The sequence below is a fragment of the Mustela erminea genome, chromosome 4 (assembly GCF_009829155.1).
Source record: "Mustela erminea isolate mMusErm1 chromosome 4, mMusErm1.Pri, whole genome shotgun sequence".
Taxonomy (NCBI): domain Eukaryota; kingdom Metazoa; phylum Chordata; class Mammalia; order Carnivora; family Mustelidae; genus Mustela; species Mustela erminea.
Window position 1 is genome coordinate 58,729,271 of NC_045617.1, and position 18,177 is coordinate 58,747,447.

Sequence of the window (18,177 nt, forward strand, 5' to 3'; positions counted from 1 at the left end):
TTGTTTTATTATACATTCTTGTACAAGTTTATTGTATAAGTTTATTATTATACATTCTTGTGTAAGTTCAGCAATTAAAATGTAACGCCATTAGAATTTTTACCTTCTCTTGACCCTTCACTTTAAAAAGCAACACACAGGAAAAAAACAACATAAATGTAGTGATAATGCAACAGTAAATCTACAAGATGGCTGGGGCTGTCCTTCACTTGAGATCATTTGATGATGTCACAATGAGGTGTAGATACAATGGACCACAGTTAATATACACAAATAATGATGGCTTTTGATACTCAGACTTACACACCAAAAAAAAGCTCTAAAATATCTAAAAACGTGATTTTTACAACAAGTATTAAGTTCTCATACAAAAGAGATGCTTAAGCCACAGCAGGCAAATTCTTTATGACTTTGTGCCTTAAGCCTTAAGCCTTCTTTCTCTTAGCTAACATTGATTCTAAGTCCCATTGTTTCAAGTTTAAGCAATTCTTCGGTGAAATCTCTTCCCTATCCATTCATTTACATACTACCCAGTAATCATTTACCAAATGACAGGAACTACTGGCATGGGGATAAAGCAGTAAATAAAAATTACCTGCCCTCAGTTTGTTCTGAGAGAAGACTGAATAACAAGATACAGCTCAGATGGCAAAATTGCCATGGAGACCATAAAGCAGGGAAGAAGCTTAAAAAATGCAAGGGAGGGATGTTGCTATCTTTACATGCTCAGGTGAAAGTTTATAGTGGAGGTGACAACTGAACACCAACCCTGAGGACACATAATTTGCAGTAAGAGCAGTTCAGGGGGAAAGTAAATACCTAGACCCTCATTTCCAGTGGTCCTTCTGAGTGACTTGGTGTTGCTAGTTAGATTTTGCTGTAAACACCCTGCCTCCTCAGAAGATGCAGTCCATGAAGGCAAAACCTTCTTAATGCTCTGGACTTCCAAACATTTGCCAGGGTCTTATGTTAGAGACATTGTTAGAGACAACTCAAGCTGTAAATACTCCAAAATTCTACAAAATAAATCAGAATATGTAAAGTTTGTTTTCCAGAATAAAATTAAGATCTTTAAATCTGGAGGATAGCCTGTTTAAATCACAATAATGCTTCGGTAAAACACATGGCTCATAATTACCATTCCTTGACTGCAAAATATATAATGTGCTGATTTAAACCCTTTGTATAGGCTAAGTGATATTAGAAGTTCCTAAGAAGGAATCTGAATAGCATCAAAATCTTCCAAGTCTTTAAGATTCTTGCTGGTTTTAAGAACTTTCAGCTGAGAGAGCTACCAAAATAAATGGTCAACCTTCTCAGGATTTAATACATTCACAATATTAACACAAACCATCATTTGACCCTTTGCTTCTACAGATCAGCATTTAAATATATACTCCCCAGTTAGATTCCACTTCTATAATGACAGGCTCTTCAGCTGAGTTTTTTGTAGCAATGCCAGTTGAATACCTAATGTTACTGTTTTTCACTCTTAAAAATCCTGGAATACTTAGATTTGTAATTTAAGACAAAGAGAACAAGGTAATACCCACCAACTTTGGAAAAGTCATATTCAAATCAATTATAGAAGACACTTTCTAATAATTCAGTTATCAAATACAGCTCACCAGCTAAAAATGGTTCTGCCTCAGCCATTCTGTTCCCAACTTAGACCAACAGTGTCCAGTTTTTGTTTTTCCCCAGAACAGTCAGATAGCAACACATTAGTCATGGACACATGAACAAGGGTCACTAACAACTCATCTGTTGCAGGGGAGTCACAGTTTACCAAATAATTAACAATTGTGATGGCGTCATTGCTTGAACCTTGAAAAAGTTTACAGGGAAAAAAAAAAAAAACCCAAAACACACCAAACAAACCTCACCAAAAAACAAGAAAAATTTCAACTACATCTTTTAATCAAATATGAATGGTTCCAAGCATTAAATAATGTTGAAAAGACAAACTTTCTAGTTTAAACTAAAGTAAATATTTCTGATTTTGAGCCAGGTACTCACTGAAGCCAAGGACATTTTCTTGATTTCTGCTTCTGCTTCCTGTCTTCGCTCTTCCTAAAATCCAAAAGTAAGTCATCCAGTAATTGAGTCCCAACAATCCTAATACTCATTTTTACCACCTTTTGAAACAGCCCTTTGCATACAGCAGGGGGAAACTTAGTTCCTACCAGTGGAATCTCCTCAGGAAAACTGTTAAACCACTCAGAATTTCAAAATGGAGTTTAATGGGGTCACTTTTCTACATACAGCAAATTAAACCACTTAACTCCTGAAAAGGAGTGGAAAGGTTTCAAAGACCTATTTGAGAACATCTGCAAAAGACAGCTGGGACAATCATACAAATAAATGAAGAATACACCAATTCCATTTATGTTATGAAGATGTTTTCCTTAAACTCATCCAAACATTTCACATTTGTGAAATCATTTATTTCAGAGCAAATTCTAAGCTTATAATATTAAGTTTTAAAAATGTTACAATATTTACAAGACAGATGGCAGAGAAAACCTGGTGGTATAAATACCTGCCAGTAAAAATGGCAGATTAAATAATTTTATCTCTTTGAAGATCCTTGTTCAATACTGAACATAACGAGGAGCCCCAGGGGGAAAGGCACCTTATCCCAAATGTTCTACTGTCATAGTTTTAGCCCCTCAACATTCTTCTTCAAGTTTAAGAGCTCCTGTTCCTGCCTTCTTTTTTCCAGCTTGAAGGCTAATTTGTTAGCTTTCTTCTCCACTCTCCGTTCCTGTGTAAGAACACATTAGTGTTACTCAAATCTTTAAACTGATGAAGATCAACTTTACAGAAGAAAATTTCCACGACCACCCGCTTGCCACAAGCTCTTTGTACATCTCCCATTACCTTGCGCTCTTCTTTTATAGCTTGCTTCCTTGCTTTTTTATCTTCTTTGCTTTCATTTTTAGATCGAGGTTGGGTTGACACCTTTGGCAGATCACTGCCATTAATCATCTGCATTCGTTCAACTTGTTTTGCTGTGAGTCCTTTCTTAGGTAAGACATTGAGAGGTATTCCTGTTTTAGAAGATATTCGGATTTGTTTGGGCTGAAATAAAGATAAAATCATACTAAGGTCATTTCCCATTCCTATCAAAAAACAGTTCACTAATGACACACTGTTCTTGCTTTTTCTAATAGTGCTGCCAGCCACGAAGGGATACAGCCACTGTGAGAAAATAATTTGTACATGCCATTACCTGCATTGCGTACTTCAAAGAGCTCAGGACCCTAGGACTTACCTTTGGTTGATACTTGATAAGTTGTGGATGGTTATATAAATTTGAGTATGTACCTTTAAAAAAAAAACAAACATGTACCATGAGTATACTTTCAATTCAGCAAAGCATTACTGAGTTCCTACTATATCCCCAACTTTGGTGTTTTCATAGTTCAAAATAATGGAGTGTCTCTTCTAAATGTTTTTAAATTGTTTGCAACTTAGTGATGGGAGTATTACATCTTCCAAATCATTTTCACAAAGCATATACATTTTCAAATAATTGATACGCTTAATACTTAAAAAAAAACTCTACCTTTTGCAGTAAAATGGACACTACAATACTTACTACAAATAGATTCACAATCCCACTTCTCTTTGGCTTCTTCAAGAACTACAGTAATAACCTCTTCCTCCTCAGACCCATCAAGTTCATTCATTAACAAGTCCTGATCCTCGAAGGGTTCAAGAGTATTCAGTTTTACACAACTTGTGGTTGAGTTTTCAAAAATGGAGACAGAAGAGGGGAAAAAAACCCACGCATTATTATACTGTTACTAAAGGTGTACTTGAAAGCTATGGAAATATAGCATTTAAAAAAAATCCTAGCTCTCCCCAGCCCCAACTTGACCCTCCAGCACATTCATTCCACTGACAGAAAAGGGATCTTTGCAGGGCTCTAATACAAGAACAAGATGGCAACTTTCCTAAAAAAAAATTTTTTTTTTTTTTAAAAGCCTCAAAAAGTATTCCCCAGGGCACCTGGGTAGCTCAGTTGCTTAACTGACTGCCTTCAGCTCAGGTCATGATCCCAGAGTCCTGGGACTGAGTCCTGCATTGGGCTCCCAGCTCCATGGGGAGTCTGCTTCTCCCTCTGACCTTCTCCCCTCTCATGCTCTCTCTCATACTCTCTCTAATAAATAAAATCTTAAAAAAAAAAAAAAAAAAGTATTACCGGATCTGTCTCTTCAAAGTAGTCACATATCTACTCAAAATACACAGCCCTTGTCCTACTGTAGAATCTGCAAACAACGGTAATCGTGGAGTATCAGACCCTTCCAGCAAATGTAAACACCTCATTAGTTTCTTACAGAAAAATCACCTCAATATGGATGCTGACCTGATTTGTCAAGCATTTGGCTGTAAAATTATGCTAATATGGCTGGAGAAACAAACTCTTATCTTTCTATGTGCCATAAATACCAACTCAGAATACCTGGCATTTTAAGAAGATGAAGAGAGTGTATATAATTAGAGGTCAGACTAACTTTTCAGTCAAAGAGGCTAAAAAGCACCACCTCACTCTCCAAGTGGAATGTGACCTTATACCCCTAATTCTAACCCTAGCTCTTCCACTCTGACTCTTAGGTGAGAGCAACAGAGGAAGTGGTTCTCAGGAGGTTCCCATTTGTTACAGTTAGCTTCAGAATCGTAACATCAAAATGTGAGTCAAAACTGACGGAAAACATACAATTTTCTTCTTTTTCAAGATTTGTCAGAAAGTGAGAGAGCACAAGGAGGGGGAATGGCAGGCACAGGGAGAAACAGGCTCCCTGCTGAGCAAGGAGCCTGATGCGGAACTCGATTCCAGGACCTGAGCTGAAGACAGCTGCCTAACACACTGGGCCACCTAGGAGCCCCCAAACATACCATTTTCTTAATATAGATTGTGACTGGGTAATTTTCTAGATTCAGATGTCCAAATACAGACTTTATTTAAAAATGCAAAAAAGCAAGTAAACAAGAAAAGTCATCGTACTTCTCTGCCTTCTCTTTGTAGTAGTCATTCAAGACTTCCTCTAAGCGATTGCTGTCTACTTGAATGCAACCTTCCAATTCAGCATTATCCAGAGCTCCAATTTCATCATCATCATATTGCTCATAAAACTTGAATGCAGAGGGAAAAGATGCCACGAAAATTAATGTATTAAGACTATAACATTTAAAATGTTATTTTTATGTTCATCTTTTTTTAAAGATTTTATTCTTTTAAGTGATATCTACACCCAAAGTGGGGCCCAAGTTCCCAACCACACGATTAAGTCACATGCTTCATCAACTGAGCCAGCCAGGAACCCTGATTTTTACATTAATTTTACTGTTCCACAGTACTTAAGCACTACCTTGGATATCATAACTACCGTTACAATATTAACAGGGATTAGCACCATGACAACAGAATGTGGAAAACATTCTACCCAGTACTTTAAGACTTATATTTAGCCTAAAAATAGGCTGCCATTTTGGGGGGAAAGATTTATTTATTTTAGAGGGAGAAAGAGCACAAGCAGGGTGAGGGAGAGACAAGAGAGAGAAAATCTCAAGCAGACTCCCCGCTGAGCGTAGAGCCCAGCTCAACTTGGGATTGTGACCTGAGCTGAAATTAAGAGTTGGACGCTTAAGTGACTGAGCCACCCAGGTGCCCCAAATTAATAGGAAAGTGCAAGGCAATCATTCTGTTCAGCTTAGAGGACAAAGCTACCTAGAAATTTTTACCTCGGAATATTTTACAGATGCTTTCAAATTCACTGATTATTTGAAGTAAAAGACCATATACCTAAGCAGTCTCCTTTAAATGTACATTATTTCAGGAATGCCTGCCTGGCTCAGTAGGTAGGACATGCAACTCTTGATCTCAGGGTGGTTGAATTCAAGCCCCAGAGTGGGCTTGGAGCCTACTTAAAAAAATAAAGTAAAAAATAAATAAAATTTCATTCTTGTTTAGATGTATACTGTATTTCTAGAATGTTAAGGGTAAAAAGGGGGTGATGGTGACTCCTGAAGAGTGAAGTTATCTGTAATAGTTTGCCTACTAGTACTTAGTGAAAAGGTAGCAAAATTAGAATCCTTTAGATTCACCTTGAAGGAAACCATTCATTCATTCATTCATCATTTACTGAATGCTTTGAATTCTTATCATATGCCAGACACCATGTTAGACCTTGGGATATGTCAGTGAGCAAACACACACAAAAAACTGAAGGCAATGGAATTTTGTTTATGCTCAGACCAATGCCTGAGGAAAACAGCATAATCTTGGGGACTGGAGTCAGAGGTTCAGAATCAAAATGTCAAATCTCTCTGAAGAAAGTCCAGAGATTACATTAGTCATCTCTGACCTATATGCATTCTTTACAGAATTAAAACTAGGATGGTTTTATGGTCTGCTTTAATAAGACATAAGCTCTTTCTAATGCTGAAAGTTCTGCCTTTGAGTTCTAAGGTCATATGAAATTTACCAGGAACTTGTATTAAAAGGCCTCTTATCTGGGGACCTTACCTTCTCAAATCTCTCATCATGAAGAGTCAGCTGTTCATTTCTCCTCATGACTGAGGATGTTATAGAATACTCAGTAAAGCGGCTTTTTGTTTCCTCTTCCCAGAATAAGTGATTTTCTACAGTCCCAGGAGGTTTTCCAGGGATAGACATGGTCTCATCTGATGAGCCCGCAGAGCCATAGTTATCGTCATCACCACCTCTTTCCTTCTCATCATCCATGTCTTCCCACTCACTGTCATCTTCGGCCTCAGATTTCCTAAGCCAGAGTCATAAATTAACTGTCAAAACAACTTGAGAAACAACAGAACCAAATGACTTTACACAACTAAAATTTGAGGGTATTTCAGGGAGGATTCCTGTTTAGGCAGGAACAGCTGTGCTGCTTGACCTGTCTGGTATGGCTTGAAAAGTAATAAACCAGCAATCAGGCAAGTTGGACTTTAGCCCCACCTATTGTTGGTTTGTAAAGACCTCAAGTTTCACATTTTCTGCTCTGAAACACAAAAGTCGAACACTAAATGCTCTAAAAAACTGGTTCCAGTTAGGTACCATTCTACTGAAAAAGCAACAGTCAGGTCATCCCTGATTCAAAAGAAACCACACGTACTGTGTATCTGTTCCGTTTTCTTCTGTTGGCTTATTGGCCTGAAGAATAAAATCATCTTCAAGCAGGTTATCTGGATTATCAAAGTCAAAATCATCATCAAGGGCTGCAACAATGTCAGGATCAAAATCCAGCCGAGGTCCTAGAAGGAAAACAAAAAGTGAGCAGTAATTCCTAAGAAAACATGATTCCTTTACTTACCATAACTGAGTACCTATTACCTAAACTGATTTACTTAGTATTAACTGAGTACCTATTATACGCTGCATTCTACTTAGGTACAGAGAATTAAAAAATGATTAAAAACTTCAAGTTTGGTCTAGCGAGGAACAGAGAGGGACGACTATAAGAAAATAAAATAGGGGGAAAATAACATCTCTGGTTTTAGCACCCAATTGTAAAAACTCTTGCATTATAGATCTGCAAAATTATACTGTGTCTACTTAGTAAAATTCAAGGTTTTCACCTGCAGGAAGAATCTGGGCTTTAAATTCACCTATTAGAAGTAACCCAAATTAAGCATGTGTAGCTTGGTGAACTGTTTTTCCAGCCTAGGAGATTTTAATAAATCCCAAAACTGTTTCTTCAGCCATGGTCTTTTGTGTGTAAAAACAGAATCCACAGAATACTTCAACTTTGTAAACCGACATACTTCCAACACCTTTCATAACATGGTCACTGCTCGACTCTCCAGCCTCGTTTCATATTAATTCTTACCACTCTAGGCATGCTAAAATGTGATTTCCTACTCATGTTCTCTCAATTCTGCACATACAGTTTCCTTTTTGGAATATTCTCTCCTCCCTACCCTACCCTCCTTTATCCACCTACTTTCTACCTAAGAAATTAATTTAGACACCATTTTCTCCAGGACACCTTTCCCACTATTAACTAACCATTATTTATTCATTTGAACTGTAATCGTAATTTCCTATTTATTGTCTATCCTTCCCAATTGATGATATATTCCTTGAGGTCAGGGATTATGATTTATTCTGATTTAACCCGAGACCCCATCATGGAGTGCTAACTCAAAAATCTACAGAATGAATAAAAGAATGAATGCTATGTGGCAAATATTGCTTAATAATTAACCAAACATCACTTCTGTGTTTGTTCTAAAATACAATGTTAATACTACAAAAAACCCAACAAACAAACCAAAACACTCTGAACAATTTTTCAGTTTATCTGGAACAGATGGTAAAATGGACTTCTATAAAATATTAGACTCTACGGAGAAATTCTGAAAGGAGATGAAGTCTATACGTATGTTAAGGCTAAGCAAATACTGCTGTTTCCTCTTTAAGAGGTTAGGTCAAGGTTAAACTTCCCCTACTTGACCTTCAAAACCAATTTTCCCACTTCACTCTCCAAACAGAAACTCTAAAGACTAAAAACTTGACGGCAATAAAAAAGGAATCCCGATCACTCATCCCTTCTGAATAATCTCTAATCTAAATTCAGACATCTCAATTGTTTTAACACTTTATTAGAGAGAGAAAAACTCCCATTGCTAAACTTTCCTTTTTGTAAAACATATCAAGTCACTTGAAAAGCTTAAGAAATTAAGCACACCTGAAACAGGAGCTGCTTTATTCAACAATCCAACATCTTCCTCAAACTCTGATGCAAATACCGATGAAGGCAATTTAATTCCCGTGGTCTTGAAAGAGAAATTACACAATGGTTAGATTGAGAAATACTTCTGACCTACTATACTGGATTGAAGTGTCCTCCCCAAAATTCATGTCCACCCAGCAGCTCAGAATGTGACCTTATTTGGGAACAGGATCCTTGCAGATGTAATTAGTTAAAATGAGATGACAGTGGATAACGGTGGGCCCTAATCCATAAAGACTAGTGTGTCCCTGTAACAAGGCCATGTGATGACACAAAGACACATGGGGAGAATGCCACATGAAGACAAGAGCAGACTGGAGTGATGGATCTACAAGCCGAGGAACATAAGGGATTGCTGGCAGCCACTGAAAGTGAGGAGATAGGTGAAGGACACTGTTCTTGCCCTGAGCCCCCACAATGGAAGCAACACTGCGGAAAGCTTACCTTCAGACTTCTGGCCTCCAGAGCTGTGAGAATAAATTTCTGTTGTTTTAAGCCACCCAGTGGTAAGGTGTGGTAATTTGTTTTAGCAGTTCTCGGAAAACGAATACAACTAAGTTCTGCCTTCTCACTCACTTGCACTCCAGTAAAATATTTGAAACCTGTATATCTTATCATCCTTTCACAAACGGATTCCCTGGAATACTTCACAAAGCCTCCTCCAGCACATTACTCCATTTAATCCTTGTGGGATATCTGCATGCGATAGTCAATAAAAGCTAAGAAAGGTCAAATGCCATGCCTGCCTGAAACTGGTCATTAAGTGAGGTTCTGGGATTCAAATCCAGGTTTTGTAATGCCACTCTCCTCAAGTTTCAAAATTTAACCTTATCCCTCGTAAAATGAGATAACATGCCAATCTCTGGTAAAGGCACAGCATTTCTCTGAATTGGCCATCTTAAATCCTGGGGTGGTCATAAATCATTTCTCTCCATCTCCATAGCCCTTTGAACTCTCTTGTGTACTGTGACTGCACATAAGTCTTTTGGGCACCATCGTACTCATGGCTAACCAAGACACAGATTATTACCACCACTGTTTAGACAGTCTGTACCTAATCCAACCTTCTTATCACTTCCAGATTAAAACTCCTTTATTTTGTGACCTTCTTGAACTTATAACAGGTTTTGATTTTTCACTCCTGATTTTCAAAGTCTATACAATCAAGGCCTACTTACTATTCTATACATCCAAATCTATTACTATTACTTAATAATACTGCATCCATGTAAATCACATCCAATTCCTCACATCATGGAATAATTCAAAGTGATTTATGGAGCACACATATGCCAGACACTATGATCCACACTACTACCTATGTCCCTTCTGACTGGAATGTTTTCTTCCTGCTTCAATACAACCCACCCTTTAGGGCCCAAATCAGTTCCTCCCTCCTCCATGAAGCACTTCTTGACCACTCTTCTAGAACTTTCCTTTGGGTAAATCCCTTCATTCTTCACACCATACACAATACACCTCAGTATGTGCTGGCACATATTTTCTGACTGGTCCTTATGCTTTAGTGTGATCTTATCAACCAGTTACCAATGTAAGGGTTACCACGTTACCCATCTCTTGCACCTCACCACCCACCTCATCCTCGGTCTAGAAGCAGGCACAAAGCTGAGATGTAGTTCTTACTGGCTCATGCAGCATGTGGAATTGGAAGCTTCTGAGGAGCACGAATGAAAAGCTATGTAGAGGAATGCACAGCCAGCAAACTTAGCTTCCAAGATGTGTTTCTTGGGGGCATAAGCATAGCAAAAGATCTGGTTTTCCACTATAATGTTGTTGTTGGTTTTTTTTTTTTTTAAGAGTTTTAGTGAGATGGAATTAATGTAACCATACAATTCAGCCAATTAAAGTACACAATTTAATTTTGGGTATATTATTAAAAATTAAAAAATACGCAATTTTGTTTTGCTGTTTTTTGTTTTTGAGAGGAGAAAGAGAGAATGCGCACGCACTAGCAGGGAGGGGAGAAACAGGGGGAAAGAATCCCAAGCAGCCTCCATACTCAGTTCAGAGAGCAATGTGGGGGCTCCATCTCACAATCCTGAGGATCGTGACCTGAGTCGAAATCATGACAGGCATCCCACTGCTTTGCCTCGTTTTAAAAATATTCTGTGATTATCTATCCTTGGAATGTACGGTTATTTAAAAAAGGAAAGATCAGTTTGTGTTTAGTAAATTTACCTTTGGTGATCTTTATCAAATCTTGAAAAACAGTCAAAAGAACCATACACAACTCAGTTTAGATAGTGACTATTTTTTAAAAAAGAAATGTTTTTTACTTGCAGTAGTTCTGAACTCTGTTGAGTTTGCCCAACTGCTTTCTACCATGTTGGTACCTGCTTTCTTTCATGTGACAGTTGGACTGCTTATTTCTGTACTGCTTTATTTTGTTTCTAGAGTTTATTCAGTATTTCTAGTTTACTCAATTCTGGTGGTTTCAAATTACTCTGAAGTCAAAAAAAGCACATGGGACTCATCCATAGTTTTTCATCATGCTACAGAAAACTGATGGCATTTTTTGTTTTTAAACATCATTCTCTCAGCCTTATAAACATCATGGAAGTGTCCATTTAAGAGCCTTTTTGTATTAAAAAGCCAACTAAATAGTGATTATCTTTACCCAAAATGAATTAATTATTAAAAGCTAATCTTTCAAAAGCCAATACAATTCAGCCAGAAGAATCTTATAACTTCATTAAGACTTATCTCCTTAAGACAAAGTTGAACAACTATTGGACACTCTCCCCTCCCTGAGTCTTGGAAGGAGGTGAACCTCTAAGATACACATCCTACTCCTGATAGTGTCACCTAGGGAAAGAAGAGTACAGAAGCTGGTTGTTATGACAGAGATGTAGGAATGGGATACACAAGCCTTACAAGAGAGCTACAATCTAGGAAGTGAGGGAACAGCTGCCTTCATTACCTTCCTCTGGGATAATACCCTGAAACCTAGCCCTTTTGACTCCCCGTAAGCAACAAACTATAGACTGGAGAAGCTATGATTATACTTCCCTGAAGAAAAGAATGCCTAGATCATGAGAGGAGTGGAGGATGAGAAGTGGGAGAAACTGATGCCCTTTTTAGCTCTTTTTTGTTAATAAACCCAATAAATGAGTATCTTCTACTTTTTTTTTTAAAAAAGTATAAAAAGTATAAAGCTTCACAGGAAAATTTACTGTATACTAGTATTAAACAAAAAGATAAAGGCATAAGACATGGGCATCTTTAACATTAACACAGGAAAAAAAAGCTTAAATAAATAGTATTAATTTCATATTAAATATGCGCTCTCATTTATACTCAAAGAAAAAATTTAAATTGACTGCATTTTGGTTGAGAAGAGTCACAGGAACTTCATTACAATATACTGCTTCTATTCTCCGGGTTAGCTTGCAGCTTTTTACAACTATTAAAGATATGAATATTCTGCAAAAATTAAGTTCTATCTATGAGACACTTTATGACATTGAATAGTTGTTAACATACACAATGTCAGCTGCTTTTCTTCTACTGAAAGGTTCTAACATAACCATAATTATTAGTCAAAATTCTAACCGTGTCAAAGGTTGCTACTTTTAAAAAAGGATTTGAGAGAGAGAGCCCAAGTGCATGTGAGCAGGGAGGCGGTGGGAGAGAGAGTTAAAGCGGATTCTGCACTCACCACTGAGCCTGACTTGAGGTTTGATAGCACAACCCTGAGATAACTACCTGAGCAAAAACCAAGTCAGACACTTAACTGACTGCACCACCCAGACACCCAAAGATGCCTTCTTTTGACAGTTGCCACCAAAGAACAGGCAGCCTACTCTCTCCTGATGGTACATACATGCACACACATATATAATTTTAAGTAGGGCATGGCTTATTTTTGTGATCTTAAGATTGATACCATTTCTTGCCTCAGTTATCTTGATTTATAAGTGGTTTTCTCATTCACTCCCAAATATACTGGTAAGAAGTCTTACTGAAATTACTAAAGTTTCCTCTTTTTCATCTCTTCTTTCGGGTGCACTGGAAGTACTTATGGGAATAAGTTCTGAGGGGCCAGATGGTTCCTTCAGGTGCTGCAGATAGTCATAGTCATCATCAAAGAACACACCATACTTCCTCTGTTCTGCTCGCCTTTCTTCATCATTTATCTAGGATAATAAACAAAATGGAATTAGTACCTCTTTCAAGCATAAGCCAGAGGAACCTTCCAGTGAACACAGCTTTCAGAACAGGACGCAGATGGCGCAAGAACATTTTGGCTGAGAAAAATGAGACAAAGAATTCTTGATAAACTTAAAAAAAAAAAGTTTCTGAACACGAGTGCTATATAAAATTTAAATGTAATGAAAACAATTCCTGCTTCTACATTTCTGTGCAACAATTTAAGACAAGACAGAAAAAAAAAAAGTGTTAGTGAGGATGTGGGGAAAAAAGGAACACTTGTGCACTGCTGCTGGGAATATAAATTCGTCAAGTCACTATGGAAAACAGAATGGAGATTCCCCCCAAAATTAAAAATAGGAATAGCACACAATCCAATAATTCCACCAGTATTCACCCAAAGAAAATGAAAACACTGACTGAAAAAATATATAGACTCCTATGTTTACTGCAGCATTATTTACAACAGCTAAGAAATGAAAGCAACCCAGGTGTCCACTAACAGATGAATGGATAAACGCACACATAAATATTACTTAGCCGTATAAAGAGTGAGATCTTGCCATCTGCGACATGGTGGACCTAGAGGGTATTGTGCTCAGTGAACTAAGTCAGAGAAAGACAAACACCATATGATTTCACTTATATGTGGCATTAAAAAAAAACAAACAAACAAAACCAAGCAGATACAGATCCACAGGGGCACCTGGGTGGTTCAGTCAGCTAGCATCTGCCTTCCGCTCAGATCATGATCGCAGGGTCCTGAGATCAAGCCCTGGGTTGGGTACCCTGCTCAAGCAAGGGGTCTGTTTCTCCCTCTCCCGCTGGCTTGCTCTCGTGTACACTCTCTCCCTCAAATAAATAAATAAAATCTCAAAAAACAAAAGAAAAGAAAGAAACAGATCCATAAATACAAAAAAAAAAGACTGATGGCTGCCAAGTAAGGGGGAGGGGATTGGCAAAAGAGGTGGAGGGGAGCAGGAGATACAGGCTTCCAGTTATGTAACGAATAAGTCATGGAAATAAAAGATACAGCAGACGGAATAGAGCCAATAGTACTATAATAGTACTGTATAGTGACAGGCAGTAACTACACTTGTGAGCACAGTGTAATGTACAAATATGTCAAATCACTATGCTGTACACCTGAAACTAATGTAACATTCTATGTCTAACTACACTTCAATTAAAAAAAAAAATTTCAATATGTGCTTTGGTGAGTGCTGTAAAGTGTGTAAACCTGGTGATTCACAGACCTGTACCCCTGGGGATAAAAATATATGTTTACAAAAAATAAAAAATTAAAAAAAAAAAATTTTCAAGCCAAGAAACACACATGGTTTTATCATGTGCTTGGGAGAGTTAACAGACTAAAGGGTCTTGAAAATCAGGTACAATTTCTTGTATTTATATGCAAAGAAACTTCTCAACATACAACAAAAACAGGCTTTACTAAAAAGCTAAATATAGCCAAAGTTCTCCAAGACTTTCTTCCAAATTTGCCCACAATAATACTCTGACAATTATCACGTCAACATTTTAAAGGCTTCCTGGCATTTCCTTTAATTTTTCTTTCTTTTTTTAAATTTATTTGGCAGAGAGAGAGACAGCGAGAGAGGGAACACAAGCAGGTAGTGGGAGAGGGAAAAGCAGGCTTCCCACCTGAGCAGGGAGCCTAAGGCAGGGCTCAATCCCAGAACCCTGGGATCATGACCGGAGCCAAAGGCAGACCCTTAATGAATGAGCCACCCAGGTGCCCCTTTGTGGCATTTTCTAAAGCTAATTCATGAGTTCTAATGTATTACATTTCATGAGATGAGTGATGAGGACACAAACAGTAACCTGTGATTTTTTGAAATGACAGGATCTTAAGGAACGAAACCAGAGATATGCCCTAAATATCATGCAGAATTGTAACTGGTTTAGTAAATATTTAGTATTATTGTGCAATATTTGCTCATTTAAATATCTCAAATAAAGATGCTTTACTCTCTCAATCCAACGTGCAAGACAAAAAAATCAGTACATTTACTAAAAACTTTAAAGATCACAGTTGCTGGAGAATAGCAGCTAACAATTTATTTAGGGACTACTCACAGTCTACCTGCAAACTTATTGGCTAACAAACAGGACCTACTTTCTGTGTGGGTAACAGAACCCTCTGAGGTGCAGTTTCATCTGCTGCTAAAGGATCCCGTTGACTCCGGTGGACCAGGTGAAAAGATACAGCTTTCTTCTTTTCTATAAAAGGCTTTTTCTTCCTGTGAGGCTTCAAAGGAACAGAATCAGAACAAGCCATCAAAGGAAACAAACACACACACACACACACACACAAAACCCCATAATCCATATACAAACCTCCAGTAAGTTATGTGAAGGATCAACAGATTTCTAAAACTTACATTTTTATGATAGGCAACATTAACAATGTTCAACAAAATCTGTAGTCACCTTCCTTCAATGTACATCTGATGGCACTTACTGTGCTAAACTTTTTTCTAAATTTAACTTTATTTTTTTTCAGTGTTCCAAAATTCATTGTTTGTGCACCAGACCCAGTGCTCCACACAATAGGTGCCCTCCATAATACCCACCACCAGGCTCACCCTACCCCAACTCCGCCCCCCTCCAAACCCCTCAGTTTGTCTGGGTGCTGGGGATACAGCAATGAGGTCGGAGTCCCTATGCTTATCAAGCAAATCACCAAAGAAATGATTTTAAGTAAGGAAAACAGCGATCTGCAAATGTCTGAAGATTACTTTATACTGCCAGCTCAGAGAAGGTCCCTGACAGGCTGAAGCAGAAGGACAAATAACCTGCCACAGTTAAATCTGGGGAAGACCATTTCAGGCAGTGACACAGCTGTTGCACCGACTATTAAACGAAACCAGGACAACACAGCTTCATTTAAATAAGATTCATCATCTCTTTCGCCACTCTCGCTACCCTTCCCAACTTGACCTGCTAAGTGAGAAAGCATCATCCCAGTTAAGCAAAGCTTTTTTTTTCTTTCTTTTTTTGCTTTGGGCCCAACCTTAGACTCTCCCACAAGTTCCCTTTGCCCAGAGCAAACACAGATGAGCGGACAACTACCACTCCAACGTCTGGAGAAACCACCCAACTCTCCCTCCGCCCGACGCAGGAAGCACAAGGTGGTGCATCCGTGTCCTGCGTTCACAGATTCTTTAGGCCCCTCGGGATAAAGAGGAAGCCATTCTCCTCTGTCCACGCCCCCAAGGAGGCTAGGCTGTGGGAGACGCACTGTAAACGCAAAGTATGCCCAGGGTGGTGCGGGTGATCATACCCAGGCACTGGGCCGCGAGCCCCCTCCCCGCACCTGCGGACCGGCCCTCCCAGTCCCCGCCCTCAGCAGCCACTCGCACCAGAGGAACCAGCCGGGCCGTCAGCAGAACCAGAGCGCCCCGTCCCCGAGACAACAAGACGTGCTCACCATGTTGCAGCCGTGCGACGCTCGCCCCAGACAAGGGCGACGACAGCACCCTCCTTGCTACCACACGAACGCTGCGAGACCCGGCTGCCGGCAGCGTCCTTAGGCCGCACCACACGTGCAACGCCGGGATCCGGACAGGAAGTTAAGCGCAGACCGTGGAAATGGGCCAATCGCCGAAGAGCTGGAGGGGTCGCGGACGGAAGTTCCCCGCAGCTCTCATCGTCCAACGCTCGCGAGAAGCTATTGGGAGGTGGGGCTGTTTTCACCACCGGGAGGGCGGGGTTTTTCCGGCCAAAATTAAGTAAGTTGGGAAACGGAGTTGTGGGCGCTTTTGTGGCGGTGAGGAGCGATGCGGGGTTGCTGTTTCTGGGGGGAACTTGCTTTTGTAGCGCCCTCTACCGAGAACAGAGGCGACGTATCTAGCATCCCCAATGACAATGACAATTGTACGCACACACACACACACACACACACACTCACACACACGGTGTCCACCCTCCGGGGTCACTGAGGTACCGTCTCTTAGGGGCTGGCGGGGAATTGGTTGCCTTAGCAACGGAGGATCAAGGCCTCGCTATTCTAGGCTGCACCATACTTAATCAGGTGTTTGTTTGTTCAAAGATTGGGTGAACAAAACCCCTGAGATTTTGTTGACAGTAGAGGCATTTCAACCAATAAAATATATTTGGAATCTCTTTGGTGTTTGCATACCTTATCTTATAAGGAGGATACTAATGTTTATTTTCTTCCAAGTCGTTCGTCCAACGGTTTAACGTGATTTAAGCAAATAGGCTATAATCGACCCTTCTTAGGAAGGTTTCAGTCAGGTGTTGGCACGTTCTCATAACTTCCGTGGCCAAAGAGGGTGGTAATGCATTCATAGTTAAATCAGCAGATCTTTCCTCAAATTGGTGTTTCCCCTTTCCAATCTCTGGCCTCTTCCAAATGTCTGAGTTATCTTGGACTGCGTCTTTATGTCGTCCTATTAATTACCTCTATAGATATTTGTGGAATATTACTCTTTTATTACAATAAAACTTATGGAAACAATTTAGATTAGGAAAACAAATTGTCTTGGATGATGCTTTCTAACATATTATACCTAACACTCCTTTGTGCAGGACGTTGAATATGGTTAAGCTCTGTGAGGGCAGGTTTTGTTTTGTTTTGATTGGCTTTATTTACTGCTGTGTCTATCTATCCTCAGGGCCTAGAATAATGCCTGGTACATATACTCAATATTTGTTTAAATGAATTAATGTGTTGGCACTTTACCTGATTCATGTTTTCATGATTCATGTCAAGGAGAATCATGTTTGCCTTACCAGAGAGGCACTATATCCAGTATCTTACAAATACTAAAACTGAGGCACAGAAAAGTTATTAACTTTCTCAAGGTCACACAGCTAGTAAATGGCAGAGTAGGGATTTAGACAAGCCTCACTAGAGCCTAACCACCTGAATAATGCTTGTTTTTTTTTTTTAATTTTGAGTAACATTCTGTTACTGTATATATTTGCTGATCTAATACTAACACTAACACATTGCATTCACTGTACTCATGATGTCATTTAATTCCTTTGATAAACCTGTGGTTAGATGACAATTAGCTGATCTTAGAGAGCCTGGAGTTCAGAGCACTGAAATGACTTGCCTAAAGTCACACAATAAATGGAAAAGTTTAGATGGGCGGGCTATCAGTCTCGTCAGGGAGATCACATCCTTCACCATGTGCTACACTGCCTCCGTAAGGCAGGCAGCTGACAAATTCTGTCCATTCTACCTTTTAAATAT

General features: G+C 39.1%; 2 protein-coding genes across 5 annotated transcripts in view; both read right to left on the minus strand.

Moving 5' to 3' along the window:
* The window catches only part of ZC2HC1B (zinc finger C2HC-type containing 1B), a 45,335-nt gene extending 43,625 nt beyond the window's left edge, over window positions 1-1,710 (minus strand). Inside the window, exon 1 of the mRNA XM_032339324.1 lies at window positions 1,629-1,710. Coding sequence (XP_032195215.1) covers window positions 1,629-1,656 — 28 coding nt within the window. The 5' untranslated portion in view covers window positions 1,657-1,710. The remainder of the gene's footprint in view (window positions 1-1,628) is intronic.
* LTV1 (LTV1 ribosome biogenesis factor) lies at window positions 1,688-16,493 on the minus strand. Of its 4 annotated transcripts, none has more exons than XM_032339321.1 (11): window positions 16,384-16,493; window positions 15,070-15,201; window positions 12,746-12,919; window positions 8,718-8,805; window positions 7,143-7,281; window positions 6,536-6,791; window positions 5,015-5,142; window positions 3,605-3,744; window positions 3,278-3,330; window positions 2,884-3,084; window positions 1,688-2,767 (listed from the first exon to the last, which is right to left on the minus strand). In XM_032339321.1, the coding sequence occupies exons 1-11, from the start codon at window positions 16,384-16,386 to the stop codon at window positions 2,657-2,659; spliced, it is 1,425 nt and encodes a 474-aa protein (XP_032195212.1). In that variant the 5' UTR covers window positions 16,387-16,493; the 3' UTR covers window positions 1,688-2,656. The 4 variants fall into 4 exon arrangements, with proteins under 4 accessions (XP_032195212.1, XP_032195211.1, XP_032195214.1 ...); XM_032339320.1 differs by having other exon boundaries at window positions 6,536-6,797; XM_032339323.1 differs by lacking the exons at window positions 15,070-15,201; window positions 16,384-16,493 and adding an exon at window positions 9,207-9,458 and having other exon boundaries at window positions 6,536-6,797; window positions 12,746-12,816.
* Window positions 16,494-18,177: the final 1,684 nt, after the last annotated feature.

Coding starts and splice junctions, on each gene's coding strand:
- LTV1 (XM_032339320.1), bottom strand. Junction 7,282..8,717: donor TAAAGCAGCTCCTGTTTCAG/GTGTGCTTAATT, acceptor TTTTCCTTCTAG/GACCTCGGCTGGATTTTGAT. Junction 3,745..5,014: donor TACAAAGAGAAGGCAGAGAA/GTACGATGACTT, acceptor CTCAACCACAAG/TTGTGTAAAACTGAATACTC.